The 20,792-nt window shown below is 34.3% G+C and overlaps 1 protein-coding gene and 1 pseudogene across 1 annotated transcript; both read right to left on the reverse strand.

Annotated features, from left to right (window-relative positions):
- Positions 1-175: 175 nt before the first annotated feature.
- On the reverse strand, positions 176-5,432 carry LOC116192174 (SH2 domain-containing protein A-like). The gene is made up of 12 exons (XM_031520640.1): positions 5,036-5,432; positions 4,111-4,305; positions 3,786-3,992; positions 3,607-3,696; positions 3,427-3,504; positions 3,177-3,341; positions 2,338-2,679; positions 1,555-1,835; positions 1,277-1,439; positions 802-1,151; positions 600-671; positions 176-495 (listed from the first exon to the last, which is right to left on the reverse strand). Exons 1-12 carry the CDS (start codon positions 5,198-5,200, stop codon positions 474-476), a joined length of 2,130 nt encoding a protein of 709 aa, XP_031376500.1. The 5' UTR covers positions 5,201-5,432; the 3' UTR covers positions 176-473.
- Positions 5,433-7,449: 2,017 nt separating this feature from the next.
- On the reverse strand, positions 7,450-11,248 carry LOC116211040 (annotated as a pseudogene).
- Positions 11,249-20,792: the final 9,544 nt, after the last annotated feature.

Here is a 20,792-nt window from a genome sequence, read left to right on the forward strand (position 1 = left end):
AATTCTAGATGGGATCTCAGATGGGGGATAAAGTTCAGACCGCCCTTCTGAATCTGAAGATCTCACACGAGAAAGCTAATTGAGGACAGCTTTACTTGAGCAGAGGAAACTCAAGAATCTATTCGGTTTCAGCTTTAATTTCCCAAGTTGCGAACTGAGTGGGAAACCACTAAGCAATACCAAATAGACTAAAAAAAAGACGACTTTCTGTTGCTAATATCCCATAAAACAATAAAAGCCTCGGTGGGACGCAGTGCAGTTCCCTCAAATAGCAGCCCATCATGAAGCTAAATATTGATTACCAGTGTACATATATAACAAAGCCGTGCTGTTTTGAAACTGGGGTAAGCTAAAAGTGAACAAAACTAATCTACAAAACCGCCAACAGCAGGGCGTAAAGTCCTCTGGTGTTATCAACATTAACCTAAATGACAGAATGGTAGCACTTGAAAGAAACTCTTGGATGAGCTGATTCATCGACTTCTTGTTGATATCCTGTGTTTTTAAAAGGAAAAAAAATTCACATATTAATGGCATTGCTAAACAGGATGTTGCGGTTTTTTCAGAACTTTACTAAGAGAGAATAGTACAGGTTATACCTTCCTAATTGGGACAACTCAGGCTCTGCCAACAGCATCTCTGGTAGTGGTGTCATGTTCATTTCTCCATTACTACCGTCACAAAAAACGAGAATACAGAAGGATCTGAGTCAATTTGCACAAAAAAATTTCTGTCTCACGCAATTTATGACAAGAGAACTCGAGGCAAAAAGAAAACAGAATAAAGATGGATCGTGCTAACCAATATATGTGATCCAGTGAGAGGAGCCGGTGATGAAGAGAGTAGTCAGCTCCAACATAAGTCACAACTATGCTGCCTGCATCAGGGTGGGGCCAGCTCCGTGAAGTAGGAAATCGAAGAATAAATGTTCCAGGTTTCTGGGACCCGCCTGGGCCTTGAAGCGAAGCTTCTGCTTCTTCCTTTGTGACAAATCCTTCTATCCATGTGGGTGATTTAGAGCTCCACATCTCTCTCAGGGCACTTCTCGATAGAGCAAAGGCAACAGGATATAACCAACGCCACATTTTCTCGAAGTTCTCTTTTGTCATACAATCACGGCATCCAGCGACTTTCCGAAGAATCTCAAAATCCTGAAAATGAGAAAAAGAACATCAAATATGTTCACAAAGATGGATGGTGTCCATTACTTATGTGAAACTACCTCAATCTTCTGATTGTGTGAGAAAGATGAGAAGATAAAGAAGGAGAAGACAACCTGTTGGCTGAGAGATCTTGTATTGCAGCACGATATCTTCATGAACTGCTCTTCGATCTCGAAAACCACACTCTCCCAATTCACGTGTTGGTTATCTTGTGAAATTGAGTTCCAGAATCTCGCACCTTCCTCTATCAGTCTTTTTGCAATTCTAATTTGGTTACTGAATGGAAATAAGAAAAGAGAAGTCTCCGTTACAAACAAAAGGGATATTTGGCAGTTCTTATTAAGTGCAAAAAGACTAGGAAAAACAGTCGAAGGGAAGTTTCCAGGTTTACCGATGGTGGGAACATCCTGAGTAAAGGGCGACCTGATCTGCAAATTCCAAAATTTCTTCATTTGAAGCAGACGAAGTAATATCCTTGAGCAGAAGAGTCCTCTCAGTTGAGCCTCCCAGACAGTAATTGAAAATGGCCAAATCCGAAATCGAATTTCCAGTCCTTGAATTCCTGTAACACGAGTTTCCCTCTCTGGTACTCTCCGAGTCCGACGGAGACTTCTCCCCTGCTTCAGATTCCTCCTGGGGCATTTTCGAATTTGTCGTAGAAAAATTCTTGGCCTAATAACAAAGATAAAGAATGAGTCAAGGCATAAACCAACTATCAAGGGAAGATCTCGAACATCATAACAATAGCAGAGTGGGAAAAGTCAGCAAGAGCAATATGTAATGTGGCAAATTGTAAACAATAATGCATAGAAAAGGTGCCCCCTCCACAAAAATGTTTTTGACAACCACTTAGAAAAAATAGTGAGCGTCCCTCAACAAATTAAGTTTTTAGATGTGCTATGAAGCTTTGTTCGCAAAAGAAAAGGAGGAGCAAGGAAATGACTTCGCAAGGCACTGCAGTGCAGAGTCTTCATTTGCCTCACTACTCAATTCAACTTACTCTACTTCATGCTTTAGCAGTTTACCAATCCATACATGAGGACTACAATCACAATGGTAATTGTAACACTGTGCCTCCACCTACCATCTTCAACTTTTAAATTAGTTGAGAAGCTTTCTGACAGAGTGGTAATCTTATCTCACGCTAATCTTTACCAAAGTTCTATTCAGGTACCTGAATTGCTGTTTGGACATGGGAGTTGCATTCATCATCAGGTTGCTCAAAGGTGTAATTCGCCAGTCTGACCCGTTTAGACAGTGGACTGGGCTTTGCTTCCCGAACAGTGCTTCTCGGAAGATCTGGCAACCCAAAGTTAACTCTTGATGATTGAGAACCACACACTGATAAAAATCCAGAGGCTGGTCTTTTCCAGATTATCACTGAGGATGTCCGAACATTTCGGTTCCGAGAAATGCAGCGGATTGGGTAGGACAAAGCCTCGAGGAAAGGATACTTTCCGGCTTTCGGGACATTAAACTTAATCTGGAAGAGCTTGTTGTCGCACTTTGATGAAAGCTGAAATAGGGGGAAAAACAACATAAGCTTTTCGATATTCAAAAGAAACAGCTTAACAATCTCTTGCTACTATGCTTAGGAGGTTGAAACAAGGACAATATAAATCTAGTCTAATTTTAATGGAAGGTTGTTCTAGTGGCTTTCATTTTTCATGAAACACAGAGAAATAAGGTTGCAAGAATCAAATTCTACTTCAGAAAATGCATTTTTAATTAAAGCTATGAAGCTTATCCCTATCATCTACAAAAAGAAAGAAGAAAGTAACACAAATCCATTTCCTGTAAGAAAACAGAAACTGGAATAAGTCTCCAAAGGAATGGATCGGGAGAAAGGTAATTACAATTTCCATTTGCATATGGTCATAGTTTAATTGTAATATCATAACTAAATAAAACACAGAAAGTAAATAGATCACCTTTCTAGGTGTAGAAAGGTTTGCAGTTTCATTCATAAATCCACAGTGCACTTAATGTAAATGTATACATTATAAACCTCACCTGAGAAATCTTGAGACGGAGAGAAGCACGACCTTGCAATAATTTGCTCGGTCTATCACATGAATCGAAGTCGATTCCATCATAGCTTGTCAAAAGGGGTGCTTCTCCATCGCTTGTCTTCTCCACAGGGGTGCCATTGTTGGCATATATAAGTGAAGCAACAACCTAAAAGGAAAAAAAAAAGAATTAAGTGAGAAACTATCCTGTTAAGTTGTCTGTTAAATAGAACCATTGCACAAGAGCAGATAACCTCGATTTCCTTATCTACAGTCTCTCCTAAGGCATCTAACAAGACAACATCCAAAGAGAAGTTCCTTCGACATGAAGCCTGCCATAAAATTAATAAACAAAAAAATTTGCAACGGTCAAATAAGTGAAGAAATAATCAATGACATAGAAGTGTGATAGAAGATATAGAAGTCCATCTAACCTTCCCGCCAACGATATTCCAAACACCGTCGCTACCTTTTTCTATGTCCACAGCAGATGAATTATCAACAATTAAGTATATCGGGGAGTCCTGGAATCAAATAAATATAATCATGAGAATTCTATGATTAAGTTTACTTCCATGTGGAAAGGAAAATGGATTCTCGAAAGAAGTAATACTTTGTATTGACCCTTTATAGATGATGCACTAAGAAAATCCTTTGGACTGTAGAGATAGCCTGATAGACCACTCTCATTGTTATTGCTACCAATCAAAATGATCCTTCTCAAACCGCTAAAATTTGAAGTTTGGGTTTCAGAAGAGGCTAGTGTCTTCTCCTCCACCAACTCCCCATCAACATAAAGCCGCAAAAATCCATTTGATACCTGATATTGACAAACAATGAATTAGCATGAAAGAATTCCAAATAAGAGACAAGCTAAAGAAAGTCATCTAAGCAGAACTTTAGCATAAGAGCAGCAACATTATTCATTTTTCAGATACCTCACATCCAATGCGGGTCCATTTCCCAAAGGGAAAATCACTCTCCAAAGACGCATGTGGAATATTGTTCCACAGAGTCAAATTGTTAGGATCTGGAGCTTCATCATCTTGGGAGGGAAGCAACGGAAATAGCATCAATCTCTTTTTTTCGTTTAGAACCAGAAGAGGAGCACTGTCCATCATGTCTGAGCCCACCTACATAGCCAAATATGCAGAATTTCTTCCAATGAGAACAAGCTCTTAAAAATAATATAAACATAGATATACAGAAGCTTAAGCAGTCATTTGATCTCCATATACCGACACTGCAATTGCTTCAAACAAGCGAATCAACAAAAAGTACTTAAAAGGCCTCACTGTGCCTTCACCATGAGGAAACTCACTGACAGCCATAGCCAAAGCGCCCATATATGACAGAAACTATCAATGACTGAGGATGTTAGGGTTTTACTATCAACTACCAAGTCCAATCACAAACAAGTGGTGGTTTCCTCTGAACTTGAAAAGATAAACAAGCTAAAAATTTAAATACGAGAAAATGCAGCAATTTATAAGCGATGAAATTAACCCCGAATTAACCCGACAGCTCCTTCAGGATCAGAAACTATGAAATGGAGAAGTGACTTCACTGCCTACTAACTCTCAAGACAAGCTACCCTGTTCAAGAAACGAAAAGTTAAGAAATGGGCACGATCCCGATAACTCAAACCGTCAAAGTCTCAATTATCTACAAAAGATTAATGACTCCCAGTGAATCGCCATAAAAATCCACGAACGCCCCCCAGGTTATGACAACACAGAAGTAAAATGACTCCAGTTTCTCAGACGATTAAAATATCGGACAAACAAGAAAAGCTAAAACTGAAGAAACAGGGGGGGAGTAAAACAACCTTAAAAGGCGGAAAAAGAGTGGCGGTTTTGGTACCTGACGGATGAGCGTGGAAGGGAAAGGAGTGGAGCTCAAGAGGTAGACCCAGAAGCAGAAAGAAAAGGATCCTTCTCCCTGCTCCCCTCTTGCTTCAACCTCTAGCCTGAAATCCTTCAGCAGACAGTAATTTCCTATCTCCATCGCATTCTCATTCTTCCCCATCGTGATCGGAGGAGAACCCCGGAAAGGAGCGATCTTTACACCTTATGGCGTCTCAGAACTCTTCAGCGACCCGAAAGGAACATCCTTTCCGTCAGAGAAGAAAGAAAAGACCCAACAACAACAACCGAATTTGAAGTCTCTGTCTAGTCTTCAGTCGTCTTCCTCCTCCTTCCAGACCAGAGGGGGAAAGGGAAAAGGCGCAGTTTTAGTTTCCTTACGACGGCTGTTAACTAACGGTTGGTGATGTTTCCGGTTCTCCCCCATATACAAAAATAGAGCTAAAATCTCCTGCTTCGCATCCGTGAAGTTGGTGAACAATTATTGGGCGTCTGACCTCCCTTAAGAGAAGTCAAGGTCCTCTTTTACACGTGGATTCCTATGATTAGGTTTAGGTGAAAGTCATTACCTAGTCTCTCCCGTATCGTGACACTGCTCTTGTCGCCCATGGCCATTAAAGCGCATGGGTAGGGCTAAATGGGCCGCGCTACCAGGCCCAATATTCAGCCCAAATGAAGCCCATCACTCAATTCTTAGAAAAACATGACATTTACATTTTTTCCTAAATATCACACGATCTTTAGAAAATAGCACAGAAATGCGCGATTTTTGAATTTTTTTTTTCTAAATATAGCATGATCTTTGGAAAGTAGTATAGAAAGGCACGACATTTACATTTTTTCTTAATTATAACATGACTTTTAAAAAATAATACATAAAAGCACAGATTTCAGGTTTAGCTGTGATTCTAGCTTGTTAAAAAAGAAGATTGTGCATTTATGTACTATTTTCTAAAGGTTGTGCTATATTTAGGTAAAAATACAAAGATCAGATCTTTTTGTATTATTTTCTAAATTTCATGCTATATTTAGAAAAAGCTCAAACGCCGTGGTTTTCTAGGTGATTAACCATATGTTTCTCCAGTTTGAAAGGAAACCTAAAGAGTTTAGCATAAGAAATAGAAATGAAAACCAAATAAAAAGTACAAATAGTCTTACTAATGAGAATCGAACCCAAAATCTCTGAGTTATTAAATGAGGGTGTGTACTGCAACACGACACCACTTTTCTCATCAAATTCTTTTTTCGTGGCATGCCTCTCTTCCACGCCTCTTTTAGCGGCAAAAAGAGCGTAATGTCTCGATAATTAATCGGGTCTGCGAGTCTCTCACTAATTGAAGAAAAAAGCACAACACCTCTTAAGGGCAATTTTTCGATTTTATAAATAATTATATATTAAATTGGGTTGGCTCAGGTGATACAACGTATGTTCCTCTTAAGTATGGTATATAGTTCAAGTCTAGTGAATAAAAAAAAACATTGGGAAAGCTTTAGGATCTATTTACTTTTAGAAAATTAATTCTCCATTTCCAACTCTACTTTTGTGCTCCTTTTTTAAATTTATTTTTCCACAGAAAAGTATAAAAACATGTTTACTAATGTTTGGTTAGAATTTATTTATTTAATTTTTTTTTGCTTTGGGATAAATTTAGAAATATTCTTAACAAGTAATAACTTATACATGATAAATTTTTAATTTAAATCATATATATAATGATTTAACTCAACTTTTATCTTTTGAAATAAAGCATCATATATATGATAAATTTATTTTATAGTTATTAGTACATAAACTCACAATTGTAACGACAAACCAATAAAATCTTCAAATGACTTGATGATAAAGAAATAATAAAAGATAAAATAAAATTAAAAAATAAGGAAACAAAATATATTGAAAAACAAAGAGTCAAGAAAAAAAATGGAATTTTTTTATAAGCTTAGAGTAAAAGTATGAGATAATAATCATTAAAGAATGTTTTAAATTCAATTTATAAATAGAAAACTAAGCAAAGAAAAAGGAAATCTATAAATTAGAAGATAGAAATGGAAACAATTAGCTAATAGAAAAGTGAGGAACTAAAAAAAACATTTTTTTTCAACCACTGAAAAAAATAATTTTATTAATTCATGGATAAACTTGAATAGTGGAGAAAATAAATTTCCTTTTTTTTCATTTTTATATAAGTATACATATTTTTTGCAGTTTTCAATTTTTTAAAAATTTTCTAGGAAAAGTGAAAAATTACCCAAAAGTAAACAGGTCTTTACCTTTTCTTTTTTTGGGTGAAAACTTCCAAAATATCTCCTATTAAAAGATGGCTAAATCGGTTAAGAGAGCATTTGACCCTTTATTGGATCGATCTAACCCAAACTAGATTAGTCAAAGCCCATTGAGTTTTTAGATATCATGATGCACACCAAAAAATAAAAGTTATATTTAGATTAAACAGATTCTGTTTGACTATTAGTCAGTGACTCAGTGCAACAAGACGTACTGCTAGTTTTATTGAAGTTTATGATAAAACACTACATCTTATAATCAATGGCTGGATTTGGAACAGATCAGAGGATTAAATCCATCTTCCTTCCCGCACTCAACTTATTAAACAACACCTTATAATTTCTGCAAGATGAGCGGGGCACCAAACTGGGGCCGGATAGTGACCAGGTTCGAAGGAGCATGCGGATAGGATGGTGACAGTTCCATTGAGAACCGCGGCAAGATCTTTGCCAGGACAGCCTTGGCCTCGATCAAAGCAAAGTTCTGACCGATGCAGACTCTTGGGCCGGCACTGAAGGGCAGGTATGGGAGCCGAGACTGACCAGTGCTTGCCTTCGAGACTCCTTCTGAGAACCTCTTCGGGTTGAAAACTTGCGCATCTTCGCCCCATATTTGTTGGTCGTGGTGAACTAGGAGGACTGGCACGAAAATGATAACATCCGAGGGAAGGTAGTACGGATCCAATCTGGTAGCCCTGTAAGTTTTTCGGTACATAACAGTTCCAGCCGGTATAGTCTCAAGACCTCGTGCAGGATCCAATCCACCTGCATCCGAACATTATGAAGTTGCAAACCAAATGACAATGCTGAAAGCCGTAACGACTTGTGTATTCGACTTAAGATTGATGGAACTTGTGGCATCCATGTCAAGGTGAATATAAAGAATCTTATGGTTTGATGTCACGCGTTCTACGTAATTCAGCCCTTCAGCCCTTCGAAAATATGCTGCATCTCTCATGTGAATAGACCATGTGCACATCCTTGCAACGTATATGCAAGATGCTCTAAGCTAAAAAAGGAAAGAATCCAGGCAGGGCAGAGACTCGGATATGACTCACAGTTTTAGGGCGGAATAAGCTGTCGAAATCGGGTTCTTTGTCCCCGAAGACTCGCAGAATCTCCTCCCTTGCCTTAGCTTGCCAGTCATGGTGCTTGCTCAGCAGTATCAGAGTCCAAACAATCAGAATGGCAGTCGTCTCCTGCCCGGCGAAGTAAAATAACTTGCACTCACTGATCACCTCGTCGATGCGTATCCTTTCTCGTGCCCACTCTCCTCGATTTCCCTATGATTTGATTCAAGTAGAAGACCCAATAAATCCTCATAACCCGCTTCCCCTTTCTCCATTGCCTTCGCCTTCTTATGAATGATTTCTCTCAACAAAGTCTTGATCTCGCCGGCTATCTTTTTCAGCCCCCAATTCGTTCTGGTTAGCAACAACCTGTAACTCTTCCATAGTCGGTAAATGTTTTTAAAATACCATAAGAATGTAACTCGACATATATGTATGTATATATTTGTTTTGTCATGGGGAATTAATATCAACAAATTGTACATCTGAATCAACATTTTTTTTTGGGTATTGATATCTGAATCAATATTTAAGTAGATAACTTGTAGTACCTCACTCCAGGTATGAAGAAAACTTTGAAGAACTTGAAGGTGAGATCAGTCTGTTCCTTCTGAAGGTGGAAAATCCTTTTACCTTCCTCATAGCAGCTTCCGAAGGCTGCTCGAGAAAGAATGTCGCCTGTGAGGTTATCGATATAGGGCAAGACATCGACCTCACAGGAAACCTCCTGCGAGAGTAGCATCTCCCATTTGCTCATCATCTCCATGCAACTCGCGGTGGAAGCTGCTAGGACAGGCTGTTTTGGACCAGATTGTTCATCATGAACCAAATTGAAAATTAAATATTGGCACTAGTAAAATCTACATCAGCAGCTTTTCTACATATATACACACACACACACATACATATATATTTTAGATAAGTGATGTGACTTTCTTATTGGTCAAAAACCCAAATATACACGCACACTTATCCAAGAGTAATCCTTAGGAACCCTATACAACAAAGCTGAAAAGACCACACAGCAGAGTGCTCGAACGCATGCGCAGAAAATGAAAATTTTAACTTCGCCTCTAGACTAGGAATGGAGATAACTCATCATCTACACCATGGCCAAAATTTGCTAAAGCAATCACTTTCGAGTTCTTTGTTGCATGGTCTTTTGCAATAGACCGTGGCTTTAATTCTTAAACCGGTGAATTTTCACTTTCAAATTTCTAATATCGTTGTTATCAGACATTGACTAGGTTTTAAAGATGTAAGACATGGATGGACCGAGAGCAGGTTGAGGGGGCAGTAAAGAAAATATTTCACATTCTTATTTACTATTCTATCATTTATTTGGATCCCACAAACAATACACGCGACAAGGATGTCCAAAAAATGGCATCATGTCAAGTCTCGTCACATTTTGAATGGAAAATTAAAGGTGTATTATATGGTGAAAAAAATTTGTGCTCATGGTGAAATTAAAGTAAATTACGCTACCTCGAAAAACTAGTTAGAAAAATCATGTATCCTTTTTTTTTTATTTGTTGACCCAGGGTGTCAGGATTTCACCTGACTAATCCCCTGGGCTTTGTGGAACCCCGATGCGCAGAACAAGTAATCACGCAAAAGCTTCTAGTGGCTTCAAGGGATTTCGAATCCTGAATCGGGCGGGTACATGAATTTCTCTTTAATCACTAGGCCAAACCCCTTGAGTTGATTAGTATAATGAGTCTTGATATATACATGCAATCATCCCTTTCTAGGCAGTGTTTTTAAACCCGGCTCAGCCCGGCCGACTGTTAATCCGCGACCCGTTGCCTTATCCGGGCCGAGTTTGACAAAAATCCAATTACATGAAAAACCCGGTCAAAACCGGTAAACCTTTCTGGGAGGATTTAGCAGGTCTAGGTAGCAGTATTAGCAGACAAAAACATAAAAACAATGAAGTACTCCTTACAATTTTACAATGTCTCTTTGCAGGTCACGTTGAACGCCCGAACTAGAGAAATTACTTCCCCTTCGAATAAATATACTTTGATTACTATTGAGCATCGACGAAGAGGTCTCTTTAATTCAGTTGCGTTGCTATATATCATCATTAACTAGATATCAGATTTCGCACCTTTAGCCTTTCGAGACGGAAAGCTGGGTTGAGGATCTTCCTGTGCTTGCTCCATTTCTCGCCCTCGGAGGACAACAAACCCAGTGCTAGCAGCTCCATGCCACCGCCTGGGTGCGGCTTCCCGAAGTCGTAGACCCTTGAGTATATTTCCTTCAATAGCTGGCCATCCATCACGTTAACAACTGGGGTCGGTCCCATCCATGTGTAAAAACACTTGCCTGCAAAGGTCCAGAGCGTGAATTCCAGATTTTACAAACAAAATGTAAAACGATCCGTGAAAGCAAAAGGTCGGGTATGTTCAGTTTGGGCTACTAGCTAAACCATATTAACCGTATTTTTGTACGGATCGTTGAAGGAAAGGTAGGATGGAGGGGACGATGTCGTGGGAGAACTCCGTCGACGACGTATGACACCGGTGCCTGAGCCTCTCTTTTATCCCGCTTGTCTCCCCCCAGTCTCTTATTCCCAGCTGGTAAGGAGTTCCAGGTATGCCTTGCTGTCTCAGGATCCTCTCCAGCCTCCACGGTCGCAGCCACACCACCACCATCACTTTCCATGCGCACGTCACCAGAATGATGGCAATGGTGACCCAAACGGCGAGGGCGACTTCCATTTCCATAGCAACGAAGTCTAGAATTGATCTCTCTGAGACTCTCCGCAATCTGCCATGTCATAACTTTTGTAGAGATTTATAGATGTTGTGTCCGTGCTTACTGGTCACGAGGCTAGGTTTGATAGATAAATTAATTATAAAAATAAATAAAAACTTAATAAAATGTACCATGAGAACTTTTAACCTCCATATCAACGGGCGAGGACAATGAATTTGTCTTCTGAGCTTATGAAAATAAATGCAGCTTTACCAAAATGCATAGTTATTATTCTTTTTCAACTTTGAATTTGCATATAAGCGTAAAGCCGCTTTTGGAAAGCTCTCCAGGGAGGAATCAGGGGAAAAGCATTCCCCCAGAATCTAATGCTGTAACAAGAAAAGATGGTTTTGTGTTGGAAACTTTCTTGAGTTTGCTTTGCAACTTTTGTCCGCTTAGTTAAACCCGAACTCCGAAGACCCCAACTCTTAATTAGCCATGACTTAAACCCGAACTCCACAGACCCCAAACCTTAATTAGCCAGGACTCTCCCCTTCTTTGAGTACTCGAATTATCTTCAAAGTCTTATGTTTTGCATACAGTGATCATAACTCGGGTTTGGATCTGCGCTCTTCTGCGAATCCCGAGTACGTATTTGGGTGTCTAATGAGATGGCCTAGTTAACTGCTTTAATCTTCTGGGCAAACTCGTCACTTTGCAGAGAACAAGAGGAGCAAGGAACCAACCACCACTCAGTCTCTGCCTGGGTTTTTGGATGGACATCAGATGGAATCTGATTCTTTAGAAGCCAAAAACAAGTCATTGACATAAAGAGAGAGACAATTACCAACCATGCGTATAGTTCGGCACCTATTTTACTTAAGCGTGGTCTATTGTTCAAGTTTTGTATATGGAGAATATCCACAATTGTAAGAGTTTTACTCCTTAGTGGGTAGACTCTGCTCGACCCTAGACTAGTCGGAGACATTACCTAGTGGTGCAATCCGGGGAAGAAAACGAAGAAGAGATTGATATAGTTCTCTACTGGAACCTCATTTTTGTTTGGAATCTGGAAATAAGACTATCATAGGAAGCCAAACCAGGCCACGGGATATATGAGAATATGGGAAATTAGGTGATGCAGGACACGTCTCCTGAACGTTCCACGGGAAATTTTACCGGCAAGTGGAGTTACATGTGGCTGGGGGCGACCCCTCAACTTATTGTTGAGACCTCTCACTTTCTTTAAATTTTTTTTACTTTTGAGATCTAAAAATTAAATGTTGGAATATGAAAAGCCTCATAAATTTGTGAAACTATCGATGTGGCAAAATGTTATTATAAGAATCGAGACCTCTATATCACAATAATGGGGAGCCAAAATTAAATACCTAAAATAAATTGACACAAAATCAATTAATTGGGTTATATTTGATATGGTTAGAGTACTTATTTTGCTTTATCGATAAATATTTTTTGTAAAATTCCTCATGTTATTATAAAATTTGAAAAAGAAATGCAAAAATAAAATGAATATGTTTCTATTACTTTAACCACTATATTTGATATAATAAAGGCTCGAATTGCTTTTTTAATTACAAAATTATATTTTAATTATAGTATCCCACATTATATAGTAAAATACACTATCAATATATATATATATATATATATATATATATATATATAAATTGACAACACCCAAATAAATATGGGCAAAACAGTAAATTCATTAATATACCATATATAGGAAAGACAATAGTTAATGTTATAATTAATCATAATATATGAATATAAAGAAAATGTTCAAAGAAGAGAATATTTCAAATTTTTGATCACTTATTGTCATTTCATTGAAAATAAATATATTCATAATTAAAAATAAAGAATAATTTATAATTATATAAATTTAAATCAATTTAAAAAATTATAATTAATCTAATATTATTGAAATTATTGTTTTGGATTCAAATTATAATTTATTTTTATTAATAGGAAATATTTTGTTAAAAATGTGAGTAAAGATGATAATACGATAATGAATCCGTGCACGCAAATGATAGAGCTTTAATTGCCTGCAAAAGTTTTCCTTCCAAAAAATTGTTAAAAACTTGCTTTTAAGAATTATAATTATTTTTCACCGAAAGAAGAAAATCACAAGAATTACCTTTTTCTTTTTTAATTCAAGTCAAATCATTAATTAGTCTGTTAAACCTTGACATGGCACACGTTCCTATGTGTCATAAGGCACCCGAAAACTTCTTCCAAGAAGTTTACAACTAACCTAGCCATTTGATACAAAGAAATAGAAAGTTAAATTAAAAAAACACAGTCTTATAAAATAAAATAAAAAACCTCTTGATTTCCAAATAACGGCATATACTATTACATCATACTTACTTTCTCTAATTATAAATTACTATTAAGTTACAATTCTCCCCAAAAAAATAATTAAAGCGCCTTACCAAAAAAAAGAAGAAATAATTAGAGCCCTAATTTGTTGAATGGCCTTACGAATTTTTCTCTGGTCATTGGGACTTGGAGGGAAACACAACAAGAGAAAATCTCTTGTTGTACGGTACGTAATTGGCTTTGCTGGGCGCCTAATTGCCTTTCCTTTTCTTTAGGCGTCACAAGGATTTTCAATTGATCTTTTTTTTTTTTTCCTTTTGCTCCACGCCAAGAGAAGTCTTTTTTTTTTGGGTAAGTTCATCTTATCATTTTTAATAGAAGTTTGTTTTACAACTATATCTATGATTCCAAACTTATTATATTTGAGAAAGAGACAATTAATCGTTGCAAAATCATTTATGTTGTATAGTAATATACCCTCTTATTTGAAAAATTAAGTGCTTCTAGGTTGATTCCTGTTAATGTGATTTATGAATTCCATTTATTTCTCTTCATCCTTTACCATTTTGTGCATTCGAAGTAGACACAATATTCAATGATTAATTAATAATAGCTTAGATATCCCTTCTGCCTTATTAGAGCACAAAATAGAAAAATACATTCACATGCAGCACGTATGCAAACTTAATTAAAAAGATAATAATAATCAAACTTGTAAATTAGAGGAGGAACCAAATGGTTGGGGTTGTTAAGAAGTAAAATGGGATAAATCCTATATCGAAAAAAAAGGAAAATCCATGGGTTAATATATGGCTTGGGTACCACCATTTATCAGCTTGAGTTTTTAAGTGGAAATTGACATAAACCCGTATAAGCCCAATTAAAATTTTAATAGGGATAAATCCACACGCGTGGGCATGAAAGCGAAGTTATCATCAAGGAAAGCGATTTTCCAGAGCCAAGTGTGTTTCTAAAGTGATTGGTTGGTTGGGCTTGATCGATCGTCGAACTCCTTGCATGCAATTGTTCGATCGAGGAGATATTGCGTTGAATACAAATTTTCCAGCGCCAAGTCTGTCTTTATGAATACAAATTTCAGTACTTTTTTTGACGAGTTAAATTGTGAAAGATATTGTTTTAGTCATTCATAGTTTCGAGAAATCGAGTATTCAAAGTTATTTTATTTCTTAATAAGTGCGTTTATTGAAATTTATACTGTAGTCATCTTACGGAAATTGATTTTACTACTACTCAAGTAATATTTTATTGGTCAAATTTCGATACTTGAGTTAATTAGGAGGGGACTTTCAGGATATTTTCGGGTTTATGTAAGAAATTATGGAATGATTCTCCTCGATTAAATCGAAAAAATTGCATATATAAGCCTTCCTGTCAACTCTCCTAATTAATTGGGAAAATGCTCTCTAAATATGATTCTTTTTTTATTTTTATTTTTTTTATGATTCCTGCTAAGTAGAGAAAGCACTCTCGTTATTTTCGTATTGTCATTAATGTTTTTCAAAAATTATCGAAAGAAATTATGATCACATGTAAAATATTACCTTTAATATTCGATCTTCTGGAATTGTGAGAGCAATATCTTCTATAAATATTTTCGATTATAAGGAAGACCCGTGAGCCTAGTACAATAAAATACAAATTCTAATATCTAATAAAGGAGCACAGATAGTCCAATTGGACATCAAATGTGGAATTTCTTGGTTACCGAACTAGGGCATGCGCCACTGCGCCATATCGTCTTTTGGTAATATCTCCCACAATTTTTGTTTACCAAAAAAAAAAAGAGATATCACTTACATCTTTAAAGAATATATACGAGAAAATGTCAATACATATCACAGTTTGAGAACAATTTTCAGAATGCATCATATTTTGAAAACTTTTCACGATGCATCATGAAATTTTTTTAATTTTTCACCGTGCATCATATCGTTACTTTTCCGTCTAAAATTGGATTGAATGATAACGTTACGATATTTTCAGGGACACTATTGCACAAAAGAAAACTTGAAGGATTTAAACGAAATTAAATGAAAAATGTAAAAAAAAAAAATGGAAAACGAAGGGGCTAGATCGGGAGGTCCTGCCAGCCACCCGACACTCCCTCCGGCAATCAACATCCCAATTGGGGTCGCCAGCTGGGGTCCCCAATTGGAGGGTCATATCGTTTATTTCCCCTTCTTTTGTCCTTAAAATAAATTTATGTTCCTCTCTCGCAATAATAGGACGAATAGACTTTAGTAAAATATGATAAATACTAAAATACAATGTTAAAAGGAAAACCTTATCACTTTGAACTTAAACTGCTTTGTAAATGTAATTAAGATAAACTAGTCTCTCGTCCTGGACGTTGTATGGGCATATTTAAATGTTTATTTACCAATATTTATGCTAATTAATTTCAAATTGTAAATTTAAATTCAAATAATTTGAAGCAAACCTAACAAAATGACCGTAGATACATATATATGCGAATAAGCGAGAGATCCACCATTTTACATGTTCATTATTTTACATATAAATATATATACATGAGGGAGAGATTCACCTGTTATTGGATACATTTTATGTAAGAATTCATTTGGGCCGAGCTCATTAGCTCAAAAGAAGAGGCGGAAAAAACTTAGGTTCACAAAAATTACATGTAAAATAGATATTTCAATTATTGATAAAAGAAAGATGTGATAATTCTGACATTTTAGTTACATTTGTAGAACCTTAAGTTAAGTTGGAAAGGACAAATATTACAAGTGTTGCAACATGGTTAACTGTTCCATGCATTATGTATTATGTAGTGATATATTGATTCAAAGGTTAAATTTGATTGAACTTATTTTTTTTTGAAATTATTTTTTCAGCTTAATCTTATATAATTTTGCCATGTGTATTTTTTTCGTATTAAAAATACTACAATAATTTCAATTGAAAGTTAAATTCGATTGAAATTATTTTTAAAATAATATTATCCGCTTAATCTTATATATATATTTGATTAAATCATTTTTAATTTTATAATTAAGGAGGCACATGAACACATGGCAACATGCCATTGGTAGTAGCCATAGGAGAACATGCACACGTTGCAATACATAGCGGAAGTTGGATAGGCCAAACATCATACGTGTCGCAACTTGATTAACTAGTCTAGGCATTATATATTATATATTGATTCAAATATTAAATTCAATTGAAATAATTTATTTATCATTTTTTTTCCATGTGTATTTTTTCGTATTAAAGTTAAGCACTTCTTTTTTTTTTCTTTTTTTTTGCGATGCATATTTTTCATATTAAAATTAAAACAATTATTTTGGTGTTATAATTCTATCATCTTGAATGTTAAATTCAATTGAAATAATTTTTTCATTTAAATTTTGTTATACATATATATATATATATATTCATATTAAAATTCAACCAATTCGAAGGTTAGATTTGATTGAAATAATTTTTTCAGCTTAATCTTATATAATTTTGCCATGTGTATTTTTTTCATACTAAGATTATTGCAATAATTTCAATCGAAAGTTAAATTCGATTGAAATAATTTTTTTATTAAAATATTTTTAACTGTTGAATCTTATATATAGATTCGATTAAATAATTTTTAATCATGCAATTAAGTAGGCACATGAACATATGGCAACATGCAGTTGGTGGAACCCACATGGGAACATGCACACATGGCGAAAGCTGGAGAGGCCAAACATTACATGCGCCGTAACCTAATTAACTATTACAGGCATTATATGTTATATATCGACTCGAATGTTAGATTTGATTGAAATTAATTTTTCTTGAAATAATTTTTTCCGCTTAATCTTATATAATTTTGCCACGTATATTTTTTCGTACTAAAATTACAGCGACAATTTCAATCGAAAGTTAAATTCGGTTGAAATTATTTTTTATTAAAATAATGTTTTTCGTTAAATCTGATATATATATATATTCGATTAAATAATTTTTAATCTTGCAATTAATAAGGCACATGAACACAAGGCAACATTCAGTTGGTGGAACCCATGGCGACACATGGCGAAAGCTGAAGAGGCCAAAACATTATACGTGTCGCAACATGGTTAGCTCTTCCAGGCATTATATATTATATATTGACTAGACTTCTATTTCGTACAATGCATGCATGGGCTTTTTTTTTTTTTAAATATTACTTAGTAACTTCATTGCCTTTTATCAATAAGTTGATATGTTTCATTGATATAATTTTTTATAATAAATTAATAATATAAAAATTCTCAAACTTTCAAAATTGATACTACCATGTATTTTTATGAGCAACTATATTTTCAAGAAATTAAAACCATATATAGCATAAAGAAACTTAGATTTTTCCAAATCTTGAGTCATTGAAAGTGCTTTATTTCGTATTTTGGTTTTGATTTTTTGCTTTAATTTTTGTATTCCAATTTAATTCATTATAATTTCAAAAAAAAATTAATACTTATGAAAATAATTCTACGAACCCAATTTTATTTATAATTTTACGTATACTTTGTAATTATTATTTGTGATTGATATTTTTGTTTTATATTTTTTAAATTTTAGTTGTAATTTAGGGTCGTTTTTTAACGTTGTGATCACAAATGCTTATTATCTTTATGAAACGATTATTGCTTATTTCTTCTTTTCTTTTTAAGTATTTTTGCTATCATATGTAATGGTTGATTTCCTTTTAATTTTTTGCCTTCCGATTATAATTTATTTCATTTACTAAAAATTTAATTACAAACTTGTCTTTAGTTTAAGGAATTGATTCTCATTTATTTTTTATTATTAAATATATTTAATAATCATTTTTGTTTTTCTTTCTTTTAATTATTAAAAAATTTAGTTACTTGTAATGCTCCATTTAATTGCATTTATTGCACTCAAATCAATTTCATACATATATATATATATAGTCAGTATTTTTTAGTTCCAAAAATTAAAATTGTTTTTGAGTAATTTATTCTCCTATATTTTCCTTTTTAATTAATGACAAACTTAATTAGTTACTTGTAATGTTATATTTTTTTCGCTCTCATTGTAACGCTACATTTGATTACACTCATCTCACTCAAATTTGTCTCATATACAAATACAAATTCAGTAATTTTAATTCAGAAAATAAAAATGATTTTTTTCCCAAGTGAAATGACTTAGAACACACACACACACACACACACATATATATATATATAATTTATTTTTCATTTGTTACGAAATTCTTCATAGAAATTGTCTTTTACAATTTTGACACATCTAATAAACTTAAAGAAATACAACAACACTAACTTCTTGATTAGCTTATAAAATATCTGCATGAAAGTATTATTGGTACATAGGTTACAACATTTTTACAATTGTAACTAACGATTTTTCTAAACTAGACACTATAACGGTATAAGATAAGAACCCATATTTACCGTGAATGTGTCTATCAATTTGAGACTAAAAATAAATGCTTGTGTTAAAAAGTTGCTAAGCAAAGTATTTATTTATAGGACATTTACTTAATTTATTAGTTTTTATCCCATGCCCTAAGGCATAGGTTAGAAAAAATCTTGTATTAAATTGAATTTATTAATTAATTTGTTCTTTATTTGGAGTGTGGTCAAACATTTGTTTTTAATCCTCTATAGGAGTTGTTAAAAGAAGTTGGCTTTAAAATTTCTTTTTACGATAAACAGAAAAGAAAATGCATTCAATGAATCAATAAAGAAAATACAAAGAGTATCTTTTTCTTAATTTTCTCTATAAAAATTAATCTAAAATTTATTTATTTACTATTCTAATTCTATTAATTAATATAAACTTGGCTATATCGTAGTACATAAGGGTAAAATAGTAATTACTTATTAATTTATAGGTTATTGCTATATATAAATTAATAATATATAATAAAAATTATTATTGTGATTAATAATACTATAAAATACAAAAAAAATATTCAAAGAAGTGTTAAGAAGAAGGATTCCTATTTCATTAGTAAATAAATATTCATAACTTTTTATAAGTATTGTCTAGCTAACCTTATTAAAATTTAATTAAATATTTCTTTCATTGAAGTGATGGGGTCATTTTATCTGAAATTATTCAAATTCATGAAAACCATTTATGTAATGTGAAAAGAATAAATATCAGTAAATGCTAAAATTATAAAACTTTGAATTTTTTTTCTTTCATCAACTAAAAATAAATATTTTGAAATATTTTGATTTTTTTAAAATTATTTCTATAGAGATTAGACTGATAATAGACATGATGTATATCAATCTATTACATAGTACGTCCAAGATTTACCGTATTAGTATGAAAATGATTTTTTTGCAGATTAATATAAACTATAAATTCTTTCTTCACAAAATCCGTGAAAGACATAGATTCAATAACCTAATATATATATATTGTTCTACAGATATAATTAAAATAGTACAACTAGCTTGCTTCTGACTTTGATTAAGTAAATTGCTCGTTCAATATGGTAAAACAGCATATTCTAGCACCATCCTCTGCTAGTTGCAGCGAGATGATTAGAAAATGGGAGGCGCTGCTATCACCAGAGGGTTTATGCGAGCTCGATATCAAGCCCTACATCGAAAATCTGACAGCCGATGTTATCTCTCGAGCAGCCTTAGGAAGCAGCTATGAGGAAGGTGAAACGATCTTCAGGCTTCAGAGGGAACAAAATGGCAACACATTCAAGGTTATCCAGTTCGCTTTTATGCCCTGGTATAGGTAATTACTTTAACTAATCAAACTGTTTACAACAAGTTTACAGTTATATAATATATTCAGGGGCGAAGTCAGGAAATTATCTCGGGGGGTAAAATATAAAACGAAAGTAGACGTATATATGAAACTATGTAAAATGTATATTAACGATAGAGATATATGAAGTTCATTGAATTAAAAACTAAATAATTACAAATGTTCATTTCGAGATCTCATAACCTGAAAACTATTCAAAATTCTTTCATTGTCAATGTTACAAAAAAAATCTTTCTCAATATAAGTAACCAAACAATCGTTCATCCAAGAGTCTCACATCTTATTACGGAGGCGGTTCTTCACAATTTTCCAAGAGCAACTGGTAATATCAACTCCAACTTCATAAGTAGGTAAACCAGTTGATAGATAATATGCTTCTTGTGGCAACCAATTTCTGAGAAAGATCTCCGATACTTTCTAGGTTTAAGAACTCTTCATGAGATCTCATATCAAGAATGTAAGTCTCAAGTTAATTGTCAAGCAACTGAATATCAACCTCAGAGAACTCCGAAGGATAAAAGCGAGCAAGTCAAATCAATTTTGACTTATCAAAAG

This window comes from Punica granatum, chromosome 1 (genome assembly GCF_007655135.1).
Source record: "Punica granatum isolate Tunisia-2019 chromosome 1, ASM765513v2, whole genome shotgun sequence".
Taxonomy (NCBI): domain Eukaryota; kingdom Viridiplantae; phylum Streptophyta; class Magnoliopsida; order Myrtales; family Lythraceae; genus Punica; species Punica granatum.